At 40.4% G+C, this 17,551-nt stretch overlaps 1 protein-coding gene across 1 annotated transcript in view; it reads left to right on the plus strand.

Annotated features, from left to right (window-relative positions):
- The window catches only part of Snx25 (sorting nexin 25), a 93,617-nt gene that overhangs the window by 12,802 nt on the left and 63,264 nt on the right, over positions 1-17,551 (plus strand). The window contains 2 exon segments of the mRNA XM_027391103.2: positions 8,822-8,906; positions 16,911-17,127. Of these exon segments, the coding sequence (XP_027246904.2) occupies positions 8,822-8,906; positions 16,911-17,127 (302 nt within the window).

A 17,551-nucleotide genomic window follows, 5' to 3' on the forward strand; every position in this document is an offset into this window, starting at 1 on the left:
GCTTTTTTTTTTTTTTCTCAAGACAGCCCCGATTGTCCTGGAACTCACTCTGTAAACCAGGCTGGCCTTGAATGCAAAGATACTCCTGCCTCCTGAGTTCCGGACTAAGGTGTGGGTTACCACTGCCTAGTTTATTTGATGACATTCTTAGCATTTGGATTGGTGAATGCCAGTGTTCTCCTAAGTCAATAGATTGTAAAAGGTTTTTAATCTATTGTCACAAAATGGTAGTTCCAACACAGAGGTGGCAAGGAATGGCTATTTCAGAGGGCCAGAACTAGCCCACAATAAGGTCGTTAGCCTGTGGACCTGCAACATTCCAACCTCTCCACAGCACTGAAGTTCCAGTCAGCCAGTCAGTCTCTGCCATCAGACTGATGATGCTTCTTTCCAGGAGGTTATGATCACATGGAAAGCAAGCGTTTGACCAGCTGAGCCACATCTCAGTCCCGGAGGTGAATCTTGGGAGTCATCTCTCAGTTTATATGGCATCATTGTTTTATATTAATATATTGTTGATTCTTATCTGGACTGCTTAGCAGTGTTTCTCAAAGTGGGGTCCAGGGATCTCAGAAATTATTTAGATATTATTGTTAAAAATACTTATCCTAACCAGGTGGTGGTGGTACACGCCTTTAATCCCAGCTCTTGGGAGGAGGAGGAGGAGGTAGGAGGATCTCTGTGAGTTTGAAGCTACCTGGTCTACAAATCGAGTTCCAGAGCAACCAGAACTATTACACAGAAAAACCCTGTCTTGAAAAGACAAAAACCAAAAACATCAACAAAAACTTATCCCTGAGATAAAGTCTAAACTCTTCTGAATTAAGAAACTTAGAGCCCCAGCACTCGGGAGGCAGAGATAGGTGGATCTCTGTGAGTTTGAGGCCAGCCTGGTCTACAAAGCAAGTTCCAGGATAGCCAGAGCCACACCTAGAGAAACCCTGTCTTGAAAGGCCCAACTTTAGTGCTCCTCCTCCAAGCCCCTCCCCCATGTTCTTCAGTATCCTCTTAGCTGGTGGAAGACTTCTTGAAGCACATTCTTTATTTTTTATTTTATTCGTGTGTGTGTGTGTGTGTGTGTGTGTGTGTGTGTGTGTGTGTGTGTGTCTCAGAGAGGGGAGAGAGAGAGGGAGGATGTTAACGTGAATGTGGGTGCATGTGTGCCACAGTGCATTTGTGGAGATCAGAGAACAACTTCTGGGTCTGTCTTTACCTTCACCTTATTTGAGACCAGGTCTGTGTTTTCCCACTGTGTATGCCAGGCTGGCTGGTCTGCACGCTGTTGGGGGTTCTCCTGTGTGTTCCTATCTCCCCACAGGAGTACTGGGTTACAGATGTTCATGCCCTGTGTCTGGAGGTTCTGTGTGTCCCTCTCATCTACCCACAGGAATTCTGGGTGCAGATGTTCATGCTCTGTGTTTGGCTTTCATGTGGATTCCGGGGATTCTAACTCAGGTCCTCACATTTGTGCCGAAAATTCTTGTACCCACTGCACCAGGCAATCTTCCCAGCCCACAGGAAAATCCTTTAGGCATTAAATCCTTTAAATAAAGTTAGGATCCAAATCCACCATATATTTCTTTTTTTAAAAAAAGATTTATTTATTTATTATGTATACAACATTCCACTTCCATGTATATCTGCACACCAGAAGAGGGCACCAGATCTCATAAGGGATGGTTGTGAGCCACCATGTGGTTGCTGGGAATTGAACTCAGTACCTCTGGAAGAGCAGTCGGTGCTCTTAACCTCTGAGCCTTCTCTCCAGCCCCCAGATCCACCATATATTTCATAAGCACCTTTAGCATCTTTTAGAACATTTTTGGTAGTACTTTATTTATATCAACAGTACAAAAATGAAATACTTTTCATTTAGAATAGGAAAAAAAGTGGAAGCAAATTTAGTGTAGAGTAAGCAGATAAATTATGGTATAAGTCATTCAAACATTATATTCCAAGTTTCCATTATGAAAACAATGCTTTTAATACAATTTTGATTCTAAAGAGCCAAATGCAGAGTTGATTGTAGTTTCTTTTAGAAGTATGCAAATAAGGGTGGTTGGCTGGTTCAGTGGGTAGATTCCTTCACATGCAAGCATTGAGGGACCTGAGTTTGGATCCTTAGAACCTGTGTAAAAAACCAGGCTTGATGGTGCACACTTGTAACTCCAGTGCTGAGGAGGGTGGAAGGAAACAGGATTGCTGAGGCTTGCTGGCCAGCTAGTCCAGCTGAATAGGCAAGCTCCAGGTTCAGTGGGAGACCTTGTCCCCCCACCCCCAATAAAGTAAGAACAATTGAGGAAGACCCGAGATGCTGACCTCTGACTTCCATGTACACATGTGCGCAACACACATATAACACACATATAGTATGTACATAGAAAAAGTGCCAGTGATGGTTTATGATTCATGTAACTTTTTGTTGGTGTTGTACTTCATGTGTGTTCTTTCTATTGATGCTCATATTAGCCCTCATCATTAGTTAGATACTGTTGTTATGTATTACAACTAAGGAAACTAAGGTGCAGAAAAATAACTTGCCCATAGTTATAGTCTCAAAATGATGGACACGCTGACTACAAGGAAATAGGTCCAGACACTCCAGGATGATGGGATTGTGGCCCTGTTCACATCTTTACATCCATAATATATTAAAGGATGTGTCTTTACAACTTACATAGCTGAAAATAACATTTGAAAAGTTATAGCCTGTTTGAAATCTAGAAAAGTATCACTATGGGAGATTTGTAGGCTTTGTCTAAAAAATAAATCTTACAATTAAGATAGAAATTAAGCTTATTTAAGAGTGATAATATGGTGTGCTGTTACTGTGCCATAACACAGCGACTGTACATATGACAATAATGTACTAGAAGAGCGGATTTTCCTTTTCGGTGGTTCTGGTTACATAGATTGCCCTCACATTCTGGTCTCCCAACAAGCAAGTAGCCAGAACTAAAAGATTGCAGTACTGTACTCATTAGAAAAAAAGGATTTTTCATAGCATTTATTTTTATCTTTGAATATGAGAGAGAGAGAGAGAGAGAGAGAGAGAGAGAGAGAGAGAGAGAGAGAAAGAGAGAGATTTAAGCCACTTGACATGAATGCTGGGTGTTGACTGAAGTCCTCTGAAAAAGCAACAAGTCTTCTTAACCCCTGAGCCATCTCTCTAGCCCCCCCCCACACACACACAAAATTTTCAAAGATTTTGTTAGCTGGGCAAGTGGTACAAATCTAATCTCAGCACTTAGAAGGCTAAGGAGGAAAATCTTGAGTTCCAGGCCCACCTGGGCTAGATAGCAAGACTCTTATAAACATTCCCTAACAATGACTTCAGTTATGAGTGAGATGGCTGACCTGATGAGATATCAGCCAATGTATGTGCATGTGTGGACATATCACACGGTACCCAGCTCTTATGTAAATTTTAGTGGTATCAGTTGGATCTCTGTGAGTTCAAGGCCAGCTAGTGATATCCTGTCTCAAACAAACAAACAAACAAACAGTAAATCTTAAAACCCCATAAAGGAGGAAGAAATTTTACAAATACCATCACTTTCTATCAATACAAAATTCCCAAAAGGGATAATCACTTAGTTTCTGTTTTGACAGTTTTCTTTGATTCTAAGGAAAGCAAGCTCACAATGAAGCATAACAAAGCATAGTCCAGCTTTAGCCAAACTGGCCTTTGTAAAAGTAGACAAAGTGGCTTGCAGGCCTTATTAACAGGAAGTGTAAAGGAACAGAAGCAGTAGAATGGCTTCAGGAAACGTGTGCTTTCCTCTCTGTAAAGGGTAGCCACACAGGCAAAAATAGCTAAAGAGTGATATATCCATTGCCTCATGCTGGGTGCCCGATCTCTACTCCTTTTTGTTGCTCTCATTTCTATCATTTGTGGTCCTTTTGAATCTGTCTGCTAGCAATCCAAGCAAACCAACCAGGTTCCTTTCTTCTCTCTGTCTTTCTTTTCTTGAGACAGGTCTCACCATGAAGACCTGGCTGGTTTTGAACTCACAGAGAGTCATCTGCCTCTTTCCAGAATTCTGGGATTGAAGCTGTGTGCCACTCTGCTTGGCTCTAACTAGTTTTCTTGAAAACTGGTAACATTCTGTGGCTCATAGCTGAACTGTGCTGTTGCGTGTGAGGCATTCTGCCAAGAGCTCTGTGTGACTACAATAATGGACATGATATCCATGGGTTGAATCTGCTTCACAGTTTGGTGCAGTGTAAGCCAACAGTGGAGTTACAGTGAATTAGATGGAGATACCTAAAAATTATTGATTTCCATTTATTGTTGAGACAAAACAAAACAAAAATAATACATCTAGAACAATAACAAGCATAACCCCTTTTACAATTTATAGTACTTTCCTGGTCAGTGCTGTGTTTTTTTCTGTTTTTGGAACTCTAATACCAATTATATTTAAAACAAAAGAACAATAAGACCCTTAAAAAGAGTTTAACAGAGGTCAAGTGTCTGGGTCAAGGGAGTGGCATTAGTGAGTAACAGCAGAGCTAGACCTACTCAACTGTAGAGCCATGTTCCTGCCCTGCTTTGCTGTACCAGCTTCTACATGGTTGCCCAGAGTGCACAGTGGGAACCATGCCCTTGCAAATGTTCCCATCTCTGCCAATCTTGTCTAATGCAATGGCCTTTCAAGTTCCTTCCCAGGGAAGATATACACGTTTCTTTGTTTCTTTGGTCTTGAATAAATTATTTTTTGAGGCCAAGGCAGAATAGCCTGTTTTGAAAGAGGCAGTGTTGAGAATAACGTAGTTTAAAAGTGAGATGATTGCCAGATGCTCAGGATCCTTGGGAGGACAGCCCTGTGACACTTGTGTGGGTAGCGATGACGACTGCAGGTTTGTATTCATTTTTGTAAGATAGACTACCATTTCTGTAGCTTCACAGAAAGTTATACCCACAACCCATGAGCTTTGTGTCACCTTTTCTTCCCTTCTTTCTCTTCCCCTCCCTTCTTTCCCTTACCGTTTGTTTGTGGCTTAATGTAGCTCAGGATAACTTCAAACTAGGGATGTAGCCAAGGATGACCACTGAATTATATTTTTACTTCCACATACCAGGATTAAAGTCATATGCCTCCATGCCTGGCTGTTTTTTCCTTTTAACTTAAATTGCATAAATTGAAAAACACTTGAAAATACATGTGCACAATAAAGAGGAGAGACATTAGTTTACTAGTGTGTAATGCACATAGTGGGTGAGAGGTGAATTAAGTCATGATTGGCTGGGAAGCCACCCAGAGAGCATTGCCACTTTACCAACTGTGTAGACTGGATTTCAGACAGCTCCTGGCTGTCTAGTGACTAGTGGTGTCAGAGTATCCAAGTTTCTCTGCAAGGCTTCTTTAGGTGTTTTCTCTTAAGAGGGTGTCTCTGGCTTTGGCACACAGTCAGTTTGAGTGTATCATGGCTGTGGACTGAAAAGCTGTTATGTCTGTACTGTCTGTTCTTGATTTTGCAGATCTGGTTACACCTCTTAGAGAAAAGCATTTAGGTTTTGGCCTGACTTTGGAAAACATTTTTCAAATATGCATTATATATTAAGATCTCTATTTTTTTTCCTCTAGAGAACTGTGTGTAATTCAAAATGACCTTGGTTAGTTTGACAGTTTTAAATCTTAATATGAAAATAGGTTTCATTTATTTTAATTAAATATAAAAATAAAATGTATTTTTAAATAATAGTGGTCTGACTCAGCAAAATCTCTTATGAATGAATATTGTGATATATGTCTGAAAATACTGAAGCAAAAGCTGATTGATCAGATTCCATAGGGAGGCCGTATCAGATAGATGCTGTAGGTTTTACCAATATCCTTCACGACAGTGGGAGTGCATGCCTTTCTTTTACCTTTCCCCAATCCAGCATTGTAAGAAAGTGACTGTGGAGAAAGTTGTGTTATCTGAGGAACAGGTGTGTGACAGCAGAAGTCAAGTTAGCCTTTGTCTTCACGAACAAGTTGGCCAGCCTTTGGAGTTCCTACTTTTCAACCCCCCCACCAAAAAAAAAAAAAAAAGGAGGAAAGAGTGAAGCAGAGGGATTTTAAGTTTGACGTTAGCCTGGGCTACCCAGTGAGACCCTGTTTCCAAAACAACCAACCTCTCCCCATAGGGATATTCTCATTAACCAAAGCCAAAACAGCAGAACCCCAAACATATTCTCAATAACCCACACCAAAACCCAAACAAGATAGCAGATCCACAATAAGGGGGCAAAAGTAAAAGTATTCACCTAACCTCCTTCCACTTGTTTTTTTCCTACCTGCTAAAGGTTTTACCACCTCCAAGTAGTGCCATGCCTAGGTTTGGAACCATGTGATGTCTCATCCCAGGGCCTTTTCTCCCCCAGCCTTTAAACATGGTTTCCCAATTACAGGTTCAGTACTTTTGGTGACCAGCAGTGGTCAGGTGAAGAAAACCAAAGGCAAGCATTTAGTTGATATTTTCCCAAATTTGGTTCTCAAAATGGAAACTTTGTAAAGAGCTGGGTGAAAGAAACAGTGGGCACTATTGGAGGGGGAGGACCTTGGGAGGTTTTTCAATTAAGCACTTGGCCTTTTTTCTTGTTTTAACTATTTTAAAATTTTTACTATTTTATTTTGTATATGTGAGTGTTTTGCCTACATGTATGGATGTGTATCACATACATGTTTGGTACCCTCTGAGAGCAGAAGAGGGTGTTGGATCCCCTAGAACTGCAGTTACAGGCAGTGATGAGCTGCCATGTGGGTGCTGGAATCCAACCAGGTCCTCTGCCAGAGCAGCTGTACTCTTAAGTCTCAAGACATTTCTTCATCCTTGGCTTATGTTTTACCACCATTGCTGGTCATGGAAAGTTTTGTACCTATAATTGAGAAATTATAAAAATTTGAAAATTAGAATAAATCTTTAGCTTGTAATGTGAATTACTAAAGACTAGAAACCAGTTTTAAATGATTGAAAGTGCTTTTTAAATCTTTCACATATCAAATGGTTTGTCTCTATATGAGCATAATTTTTCTAATGCCTTGAGAAAGAGCTAAACGCTATATGTCGAGTTTACAGCATAAAGTTCTGTCATGGTACAACACACACACACACACACAAACACACACACACACACACACACACACACACACACACTCACACATACACATTATTACTTTAAAATATATGTATTAGAAAGTAAGAAATCTTAAGGCTGTGGACTTTGGCTTTTCTTAGACAATGAACAGGATGACAACTTTTGGCTCTACCTGAAGATAGCAGGAGGCCTAGTCAAGTCAGGCATTCTCCACTCCTAGTTGAGCCTTGTGATTCTTTGCAGCTGTGTTTGTTGGGTGAGCATAACAGTCATGTCAGCGGTTATACCTCCCTAGGAGTGGAATTGTTGGATTAAAAGACAGTTCATTTAAAGTTTTACTGTTGGTAGTTCAATTTTCTTTTTCAAAGTGTGGAGAAACAGACAGCCTTCCAACAATATGTGAAAACAAACATTTTATTATATATACTCCAGCAGGAGTATTCTGGGCTTTGCATTCTGAGGTACACGATTGCTTCATTGTGTATTTTCCTGATGAGAGGATCATATAGTATGTGTGTTTGGGGTAAAAGGGATGTAAATGTATGTCTATAAATAGTCCATTGTTACATGTGTTAAGATGTTCTAGACCAGTGGTTCTCAACCTATGAGCTGAATATCAGATCTCCTACAAGTCAGTATTTATATTACAATTCATAACAATACCAAAATTACAGTTATGAAGTAGTAATGAAAATAATTTTATGGTTGGGGGGTCACCACAACAGGAGGAACTGTATTAAAGGTCACAATATTAGGAAGGTTGAAAACTACTGTCCTAGACTATTACCTATATTTTTTTGTTTATATTGTCTTTAGTCAAACAGTGATTTTCTATTTTAAAATCATGTTTTGTTTTGTATTGTCTTCCTGTATAACTTTTGGATTTTGTGCCTTATTGTAGAGGCCTTTTCTAGCTCGTGATTATAAACATCTGGTACCAAAATTTTTAATTAGTTTTTTGGTTTAAGCAAACATTTAAGTCCCCAGTCAATTTGAAGTTATAAATCAAGTATGACTATCAGCTCCCCTACCTATGAATACAAAACTATCCCAGTATCATTTATTGAATAGTGTTTTGGCCAATTTTTTATGTCAGCTTGACACAAGCTAGACTCATCTGGGAAAAGGGAACCTTTATTGAGAAAATGTCCCCATCAGAGTGTCTGTAAGCAAGTCGGTCGGAAGGGCACTTTATTAATGATTGATGTGGGAGGGTCCATCCCACTGTGGGTGGTGCCACCCTGGGTTGGTGGTCCTGGGTTGTATAAGAAAGCAGTGTGAGGAGCAAGCCAGTAAGCAGTGTTCCTCCATGGCCTCTGCATCAGTTTCTGTCTCTAGGTTCCTGCCTTGAGTGCCTGCCTGTCCTCACTTCCTCAGTGATAGAGAATGACCTGCTGTTAGTGGAGTGACCCTCTCTTCCCCAATCTGATTGTGGTCTCAGTGTTTATCACAGCAATAGAAACCTCAATGGAGACAAATAGTGTTATTTTCCCTCATTGACTTAAAATTTTTGTTATGTTTTTAATTTTCATAAATAGGTGATTTGGTTTTGTGCTTTCCTACTATTCCTAATATTGTAATATTTAATTCCCCTTTTCCTAAACATTTTTAAATTAGCTTTGAACATTACTTTTCCAGAGTAAGACTATAATCTCTGAATCTTTGTCTGGTTTTGTCTTTCTATGTAGTTCATTCGTTCAGTGATCTCTTATGTTTTCTTTCCTCTCATTTCAGAGCCCTGTATGTGGAAATCCACAGGAGACCTCTCAGGGCAGAAAAGTGGTCATTTCTCACAACATGGATCGAGCTCTGAAAGATGGTGAGGACGGACGGGGCTCATGGGATTACTATGTAAAGCAATCACTCTTCTCAAAGGGGTTTGTAATCTCTAGTTTATCTATCCTTCCTACAGGAGTTTCTTCTTATCTTCCTACAGGGTGCATCTGTGTTTTAGATAAGTGGAAGTGGTTTAAACATTTTATAGAGCAGAAATCTCTGAGCTCACGAAGCTAACCATCCCAGGAGAGATTTATCTACAACATGGGGTGCAGATCTCCTCTCAATTCCCTAAAATGGGTTCCAGGAAGCATTTTATTCTAGACACTACCTGGAGGATGTGTGTTAAGGGTGGGTGGAGATTAAGTGATAGCCTCACAAGAGTGGAGAACATGCAAATGTTGCCAGAAGAGGGCTGAGGAACAATTGCAAAGTATACTATGGTTATATTCCTGGAACTAGAGTGGGCAAGTGTCTAAATATTAGATATAACATATTTATTAAGGATATAACATATTTTGAAGGTCAAATTAAGGCTTTGAAAGATTATTAAAATAAGATTTCTAAACATACTGATTTCATTTATTATGCCAGAAAAAAGTCTGAATTTTCCCACTAACTATATGTTAGATAGCTAAGAGGTAACTGAATAAATAACACAGTAAGTATTTTTTACTTGGCACCAATATTTGATTTTTTCTTCACTACCTTAAGCATCCCCCCACACCCCTTGAATTCCTAGTTGTTTGGTGTAGGATGGTTAGTCTGATAAAGTTATTCAATCATATCTGTAGCTGCTGGAGAGGTGGCTCAGTGGTTAAGAGCACTCGCTGCTCTCACAGAGAACTTGGATTTAGTTTCCAGCATACAAAGTGGCTCACAACTGTCTGTGTAACTAGTTTCAGAGGATCTTATACTATCTTCTAGACTCCTTGGGCACCAGGCATGCACATGGTACAGATATATGAAAATATTCATATGTATAAAAATAAGCATTAAAAATGCTCAAAAGTCTTTAATTCATTGGGTGTGGTGGTGCCCACCTTTAACACCATTTCATGGGAGGCAGAGGCAGCCAGATCTTTGTGAGCTTGAGGCCATCCTGGTCTACAAAGCAAGTTTCAGGACAGCCAAGGCTGTTACACAGAGAAACCCTGTCTAGAAAAACCAAAGGAAAAAGCTAACAAACAAAACATTTTTAATTAATAATAAATAAATTAATAATAATAAATATAAATAAATATAAATATAAATATATAATAATAAATAATTAATAATTAAACACATTTAATAAACTGTGTTTCAACTGTTTCCTTTTGAAATATAATTGACATTTCATTGTATTTATGTGCCATGTTTTATTTGTTTCTCCATTGATGGACACTTGAGCTGTTTCTATCTGGGGCCATTGTGAATACCAGAAATATGATGCCTTTTGAACTGTGGAAGACATAAACATTTCTTTGTGGTTGAACATGACCTTTCTTTCTCTTGGATGGGCCAGTTTGTTTCAGAAGTATTTGTGTGGAGTGGATTTAGAAAACAAAAACAAAAACAAAAACTGAGGCCTACCTGAAAGAAACAAATGACATATTTTTTTCTTTAAGTTAGCTTAATTTAGCTCTTAAGTTAATTTCTTTGCAGTGCTTTCTTTTGAAAAGAAAGTGTCATAAGAAGACTTTGGATAAGAGCTTTGGTTAATTATTATTTGGCATATATTTTAAGCACATTTGATGGCTTTTTTTTTTTTTTTGGTTTTTTGAGACAGGGTTTCTCTGTGTAGCTTTGGAGCCTGTCCTGGAACTAGCTCTTGTAGACCAGGCTGGTCTTGAACTCACATAGATCCGCCTGCCTCTGTCTCCCTAATGCTGGGATTAAAAGTGTGCACCACCACCACCCGGCTTTCGCTTTCTTTTTTAAACTATTTTTTTTATTAATGTATCACTTATATGTATTAAGGAGATTTGGTGTGATAGTTCAGCATAAGGGTGTGCACCAACTAAATCCAGCCGTTTCCCTACTGATAGTGTTCTCTATGCTACACAAGGTTGACTATTTTGTATTTTTCTCTTTTGTAGCTCAGCTCCTATGTCTGTTAGACAACATCATTAGCCAACTTCTTAAGGCTCAAAAGTCCTTTGTTTTACAAATAAGATGGTTTATGGAGAAATTGAACATCATATCCTCTACCAAAATGAGAGCTGTTGGCTGCTATCACAATATATTTTGGAGTATGGTTTATGAATTTGGCAGCAGTTGATAATATCAGTAACAAACAGGCCAAAATTAGAATTACTCTCTAAAAATACGGTGGCCACTTAAATTTATGGTGAATCTAGAAATGTGTGTTGAGAAAGCTAAAAGATCATAGAAACATTTAGAAAAATCCTGTCCCGCGCAATCGCCTCGCCAGCAAGAACGACACAGGACATTCGGATCCTTCTGCAGTAAAGCTTTTAATGCGTCTTGAGAGGAGAGCATAAGCTTACCAGAGCGGAGACCCCGAGCCAAGAATCCCGTCCCCTAATAAAGGCTGGCAGCCGCCGCCTGGGACGTGTCACCCTATGATTGGCTGCAGCTCATCAGGCAGGCCATATGACGCCATGGAATAGGCAGAGATCAAGGAATGGAAAATTACCCAGCGCCTGCGCAATAATCTTGTTTACATTCAGTGCCTGCAGGCGCCATCATTGTAATGGAGAATGCAGGGACGGCTCCCTACATCTCCCCCTTTTTTTATTAATTAATGATAAGGCTTTATATTTTTACAAGCAAATAGGTCACCCATATGTTGAGGGATAGAGGCAGAGGTTGTACCTTCCCAATCAAACATTAAGACTGTGTACAAGAGTCGCCATCAGGCTGTTAGCTTGACCCGAAGCGCTCTCGACCTGTCCTCTGCCGTTTTTCTGGGAAAGGGAGACTAGGGCAGGCAACCCTTATGCAGGACAACATGCCTCCCAGAGAAGCCTGCATACTGGGCAACTCTCTGTGCGATGCCTTGCTCAACATCCCTCATGGGCTGCTCAAACCAGACACTCTACCCTGTGCAATGAGCCTAGGCTCCGGGTGTGCAAGAGCTGTCTGGCCGGCGGCCTATTGCTTAAGCATAGTTAGCCAAATATCAGTGGAAGCCCCTTGTTCCAAAGCTACAAGCGCTTGGGCGATAACCACCTTGTCTCTCTTAGTTTGAGCCCTGAGCCTACAGACCAGCCAGAGAAGCAACACCAATCCGCAGCAAACGGCTGCACCAAACAATCCCATCCCCACCCATTCCTTAAAATAGGAGACAGCTGAAGCGATCTATGATGACAATCTCTCCGTCAAGGACAGGAGTTAATCTGGATAATAGCGGCTCTCAACTCCCGGGGAGAGGGTGGAGTTCCGACTTTTGAAGGTCCGAAGGGGCTCTTCGTGTGAGTCTTTCCGGGATCCACAGGGGATTCTCTTCATCCTGTGGAAAAACACATATAGCTCCCCTGGATCTTATGAGAATAGGATCCGGGCCTCTCCAAAGACCAGTTAAGATATCTTTTACCATATCCTTTGGCCTTTTAGGTTTTGAGGTGTGACGCTTGGCCGCAGTATGGCCCTGAGCATCAATGTTTAGAAAATTAAGGGAAAAGAGTGCCATGGATATTGCAACTCTTGGCACCGAGGGTAAGGATGCTCCCATTCCCTCCTTTTGTTTGGTTTTCCCCTGTCAAAGACTGGGAAAGCCATCTGCAGTTTCCTCCGCTCCTCTAATGGTAAAAAGGAGTCGGTACCAAATAATGGGGGTGCTGATGGAAGTACACCCGCTGGATTAACAGACGATGGCCTCATATTTGCTTTCACTTTTGGCAGCCGATATCTATCAGGGTGGTATCTGTCTTGCTCTAGCTCTGTTTCCTCGCTAGAGTCTAAAATCTCAGAGTCTGAGTTGCTCAGCTCCAAGGCCTCTAGTTTCACCGTAGGGTAGAGGCTAGGTTTTGAGTCTTTATTTCTCTTAAATTTACCGGGGTGTGACCGGTTATTCCCTATTTTCTCTCCCCCTTTTTTTGTATCCTGGGGAGGGCCTTTTTCCTTAGACATGTCCTTCCTTTTTTGAGCTCCTAATCTCTCATCTCGTTCGGTTTCTGATATATTATCCTGTACCTCTTTAAGCATTTTTTGACTCTCTGCTACCATGGGACGGCAAGCCTCAATCTCTAGACAGTTTTTAATTAGGTCTCTCTGTTTTGAAGAGCCCATTATGCTGGAGGCTACCTGGGGTAAGCTTGGTCGTGAACTAGAACACCAGCCATGGTGAGCACAATATAAGACCAATGTGAACAAAAGAAGAATAAAGACTAGAATTAAGGCTTTTACTGATCCATCCCATGGTGGTGACAAATTAAGAACAAAGTCAAAAAAGAAGGTGTCAGAATAAAGCATACCTCTCCGAACTTACCACCCTGCAGTTCTGAATCCGCCCCGTCCGAGGGGTCTCCGCGGTGCCGGCGATGTTAACAAGTTCCCGGGTTTCGGCACCAGATGTCCCGCGCGATAGTCTTGCCGGCAAGAACCACACAGGATATTCGGATCCTTCTGCAGTAAAGCTTTTAATGCGTCTTGAGAGGAGACCATAAGCTTACCAGAGCGGAGACCCCGAGCCAAGAATCCCGTCCCCTAATAAAGGCTGGCAGCCGCCGCCTGGGACGTGTCACCCTATGATTGGCTGCAGCTCATCAGGCAGGCCATATGACGCCACGGAATAGGCAGAGATCAAGGAATGGAAAATTACCCAGCGCCTGCGCAATAATCTTGTTTACATTCAGTGCCTGCAGGCGCCATCATTGTAATGGAGAATGCAGGGACGGCTCCCTACAAAATCCATTGTGAATGTAGTTTTGTCTTTGGAGTATATTTTGTATTTCTAAACCAGCATATTTAAACTACAGCAAGTGATAGCAGATTTAGTGCTGATAAAAGTAAGAGTCTATGTTAAATGACTGTTTGTTAGAGTTGCATTATTTAAATTTAGTTGATGTGAACCACTTAGAAAATATCTTAAAACATTATCTTCTGAAGTTAATTTTAACTAGATAGCATTGTACTATTTTATCTTTATATATTTATTCTATTGCTTTTAGAATATATAATTTAAAATGATGTAATCAAATAGTTCAGTGAAGTACAAATATATGTGTGGTATGCATATAAACATGTTTGTTGCTAAAAAAAAGTGTTTGCTTTGTAGCTCACTATAGTCTTTACATACTAAATTACAAGAATTAAAAGGTAGCGAAATATTAGATGGAACAACAAGAATTATACTACATATGCTGGAAGTTAACGGAAACAGTTGACCAACCTGCTGGCAAGATATGCCACTGGTGAAACAGAGGCATGATTGTTATGGAGGCAATGCTCTCTGATTGGATTTGAGGCCTGCTGCACAGGAGGGAATTCATGTTCTGGAATCTTTGAGTCATCTTTAAAAATATTTTGTTCTTTGGGCTAAGAGACCACTCATTTGGTAAAGTGCTTGCCATGCAGGCATAAGTATCTAGCATCCAGATAAAATCCAGACTCAGTGGCATACCTCTCTAATCCCAATGTTGGGGAAGAAGAGACAAGTGGATCCCTGTAGTTCCCTGTCCTGTCAGTCAGGCAGTGTTTTTGGTAAGGGACTCTCATTTTGCCTTTATTACTTAACCTTGCAGACAAGGTCCTTTAGGTTTTTGTCATCCTTGTCCACTAGATCTCTATCCTTGTTTTAGAGTTGCTAATGGGAAGGCCACCATCTGGCTTGACTGCCTATTGGATAGTTGTTATGGAGTTTCTCTTCGTGCTGACTTGAGCAGAACCTCTTCCCTAGGATGTTTGTGCTGTTGTTCTGTTGTGCTGCTGTCTAGAGCAAGTTTACAAAGTGATGCCAGTGACTTACTGATCCCCATGAATGTGATTAAAAGAAGCCAGACCAGCAGCAGACAAAGACACTGTTTTGGGTTTTTCCTGTCTGTTACTCTTATGACTTCTCCTCTGCTTATGCATACGGAGGACTGCATTGTGGGGAGTAGGACAAGAGGCGTGGTGCCACCTCTTTCAGAAAGTCATTTTACTCTTGTATCCTCAGTTTCTCAACAAGATTCTTTTTGCTGTGTGGGCAACATCTTTGATCCATTTGTCAAAAATAAATGAGGGTTATCTCTGCTTTCTTAGTGGACTTGCCCAGTTTGGGACGAGGTACAACTACTCTGCAAAAGCTAGGAAACAACAGCCATCTGCTCCAATATCTGGATGTTAACATAAAAATGTGTGAGAAGCCTACGAGCTCATCTGTTGGATGGCTCTTCTTCCACACTTGGTTGTTACTGATACTGCTTTTGATTCCAGCTTGCATACCAGAGCCTATAAAACGCTGTTTAATGAGGGGTTCAAGTTGCAGTAGCATCTTGTCTGTCTGTCTATTTTTGGAAGGTAATTGTTCTCAGCTAGTAGGTATAGTTGAAGCCATTGGAATGACCTTGAGAATTTACCTAAACTTTGGCATATGTAAATGATAGCAAAATTGTTGATGTTCTGTATGTGGGTTTTTATTTGCCTGTGTGTGTCTGTCTGTCTGTCTGTCTGTCTGTCTGTCTATCTCTGTGTGTCTTGTCTGTTGAGACTGGGTCTCACTATATAGCCCTCACTGGCCTGGAACTTGTGATGTAGACTAGGCTGTCCTCTAACTCTCAGAGATCTATCTAGTTCTATGTTTCAAAGGCTGGGATTAAAGGTGTGCAGCACCCTACCAGGCTATTAGTAGTATCTGGAAAATAAAAATAAAACGGAAAGCTTTGGGAAATAAGTGATTTAAAGACACCAATAAGCTTGGTGTGCTGGAGCTGGGCAGTCTTCTGTGGTTGTTTTTCCCTGTGGCACTTGGAGGTGTCATCACCTATGCCAGATACCAGTTTATTGTTCAGAAGTCCTCCTTTCTTGAATAATCACATTAACTTTACAGTCTTTCTACATGAAGTAGAGCTGTGCTGCCTATCATGGGCAATCACTAGACCTATGATGTGGCTATTGACCTCCAGAAACTCGAATAGTTATTTGTGATTGTATAAATATAAAATATGTCCCAGATTTCAAAGCTTAGTTTGAAAAAAATAATGAAAGTATTTAATTTTAAATATTGACTACTTAAAATATAACTACATTATATGAAATGAAATATATTGTTTATTTTACCTTTTTATCTACTAACATGGCTAGCAGAAATGTGAAAACACACATACAGATTTTCATGTTTCTATTAGATGTCACTAGCCTAGAACTAGAGATAGACTGGAAATTGCCCAGTGACGGTGTCTGGCCACATGTGCTGATCTGAGTGAGGCTGTTGTGGGGAACTGTTCTTGTATTAGGTGGGGGCTTATTAGGAGGCAGAATACTGAATGTATTCTGAAATTGAATTTAAAGAGTCTTGCTCCAGTACCATGGTTTAAGTACTAATGGGTAAGGATCTCGAAAGACTATAGCTAAGTAGAGTGTGAGCAGCTTCTACATCTAGTTGTGGAGCAGAGTATCTTAGGGTGGAGTAAACATGAAAGGAATGCCTTTTCTTTTCTCAGGTGAGCTATGGGGTCTTCCTGGAGAAGCCATGCCCTTGGCCCAAGTGATGACATGGAAGATTTGCTGTATTATATGTTTTTAAGTAGATTAGCATCAAGATCAAGTATTTAAAATTAGAATTTATAAGACCCAGGCATTCCAGTTAGATGAGGATCTTTTAATTTGAAAGATTTCCTTTCCCAGCCAGGTGGTGGTAGTGCACGCCTTTAATCCCAGCACTTGGGAGGCATTGGCAGGGCGATCTCTGTGAGTTTGAAACCAGCCTGGTCTAAAAGAGCTAGTTCCAGGACAGCCTCCAAAGTCACAGAGAAACCCTGCCTTGAAAAAAAAGAAAAAGAAAACAACAACAACAACAACAAAAAAGATTTCCTTTCCCTTTTTTCCCTTGTTCTATTCTCTATTCTCTTTATATTTTAAACAATGTTTACAATGTTGACCTAGCTCTACTTATTCCTCACAGTGTTTGACTACACTTATAGAGACTATATTCTCTCCTGGTACGGGAACCTCAGCAGAGATGAAGGACAGCTCTACCATCTGCTCTTAGAAGACTTTTGGGAAATCGTCAAGCAGATTCGCCACAGGCTGAGTCACATGGATGTGGTTAAAATTGTGTGTAATGATGTTGTAAAGGCTTTGCTCACTCACTTCTGTGACCTGAAAGCAGCTAATGCCAGGTAAGTGTGTAACACTAGAAAACCCTTCTCCTTTCTCATTAAAACATCCCTCCAGTTGCGGGGGTGAAACAAGGCAATACTTAAGAGTAGTCTGCCAGCTTGATTGGAATGTAGACATTTTGAAGGGAAATAGTCACAGTGTACTCAAAGAGTAGATTTCTTGCTAACTTTTTAATAGAAAATCACCTTATAGATACACGTGGTTTTTATGAGTAGTTTACACAATAAACTGATGATGGGCTAGCAAGCACCGTAATAAACTTACAATATTGTGGGGACCTAGAGATGAATTCAATGCTTTGTCTTATAGTGTGATATAGTGAGCTTACAAATTTGAGAAAAAAATGTAGCTTGTATTTCTTTTTGTGTTTCTGTGAAAAAAAAAAAAAGCTTAATTGCTTGAAAACCATTTTTTTTTCATTTT

Source organism: Cricetulus griseus (genome assembly GCF_003668045.3).
Source record: "Cricetulus griseus strain 17A/GY chromosome 1 unlocalized genomic scaffold, alternate assembly CriGri-PICRH-1.0 chr1_1, whole genome shotgun sequence".
Lineage (NCBI taxonomy): Eukaryota > Metazoa > Chordata > Mammalia > Rodentia > Cricetidae > Cricetulus > Cricetulus griseus.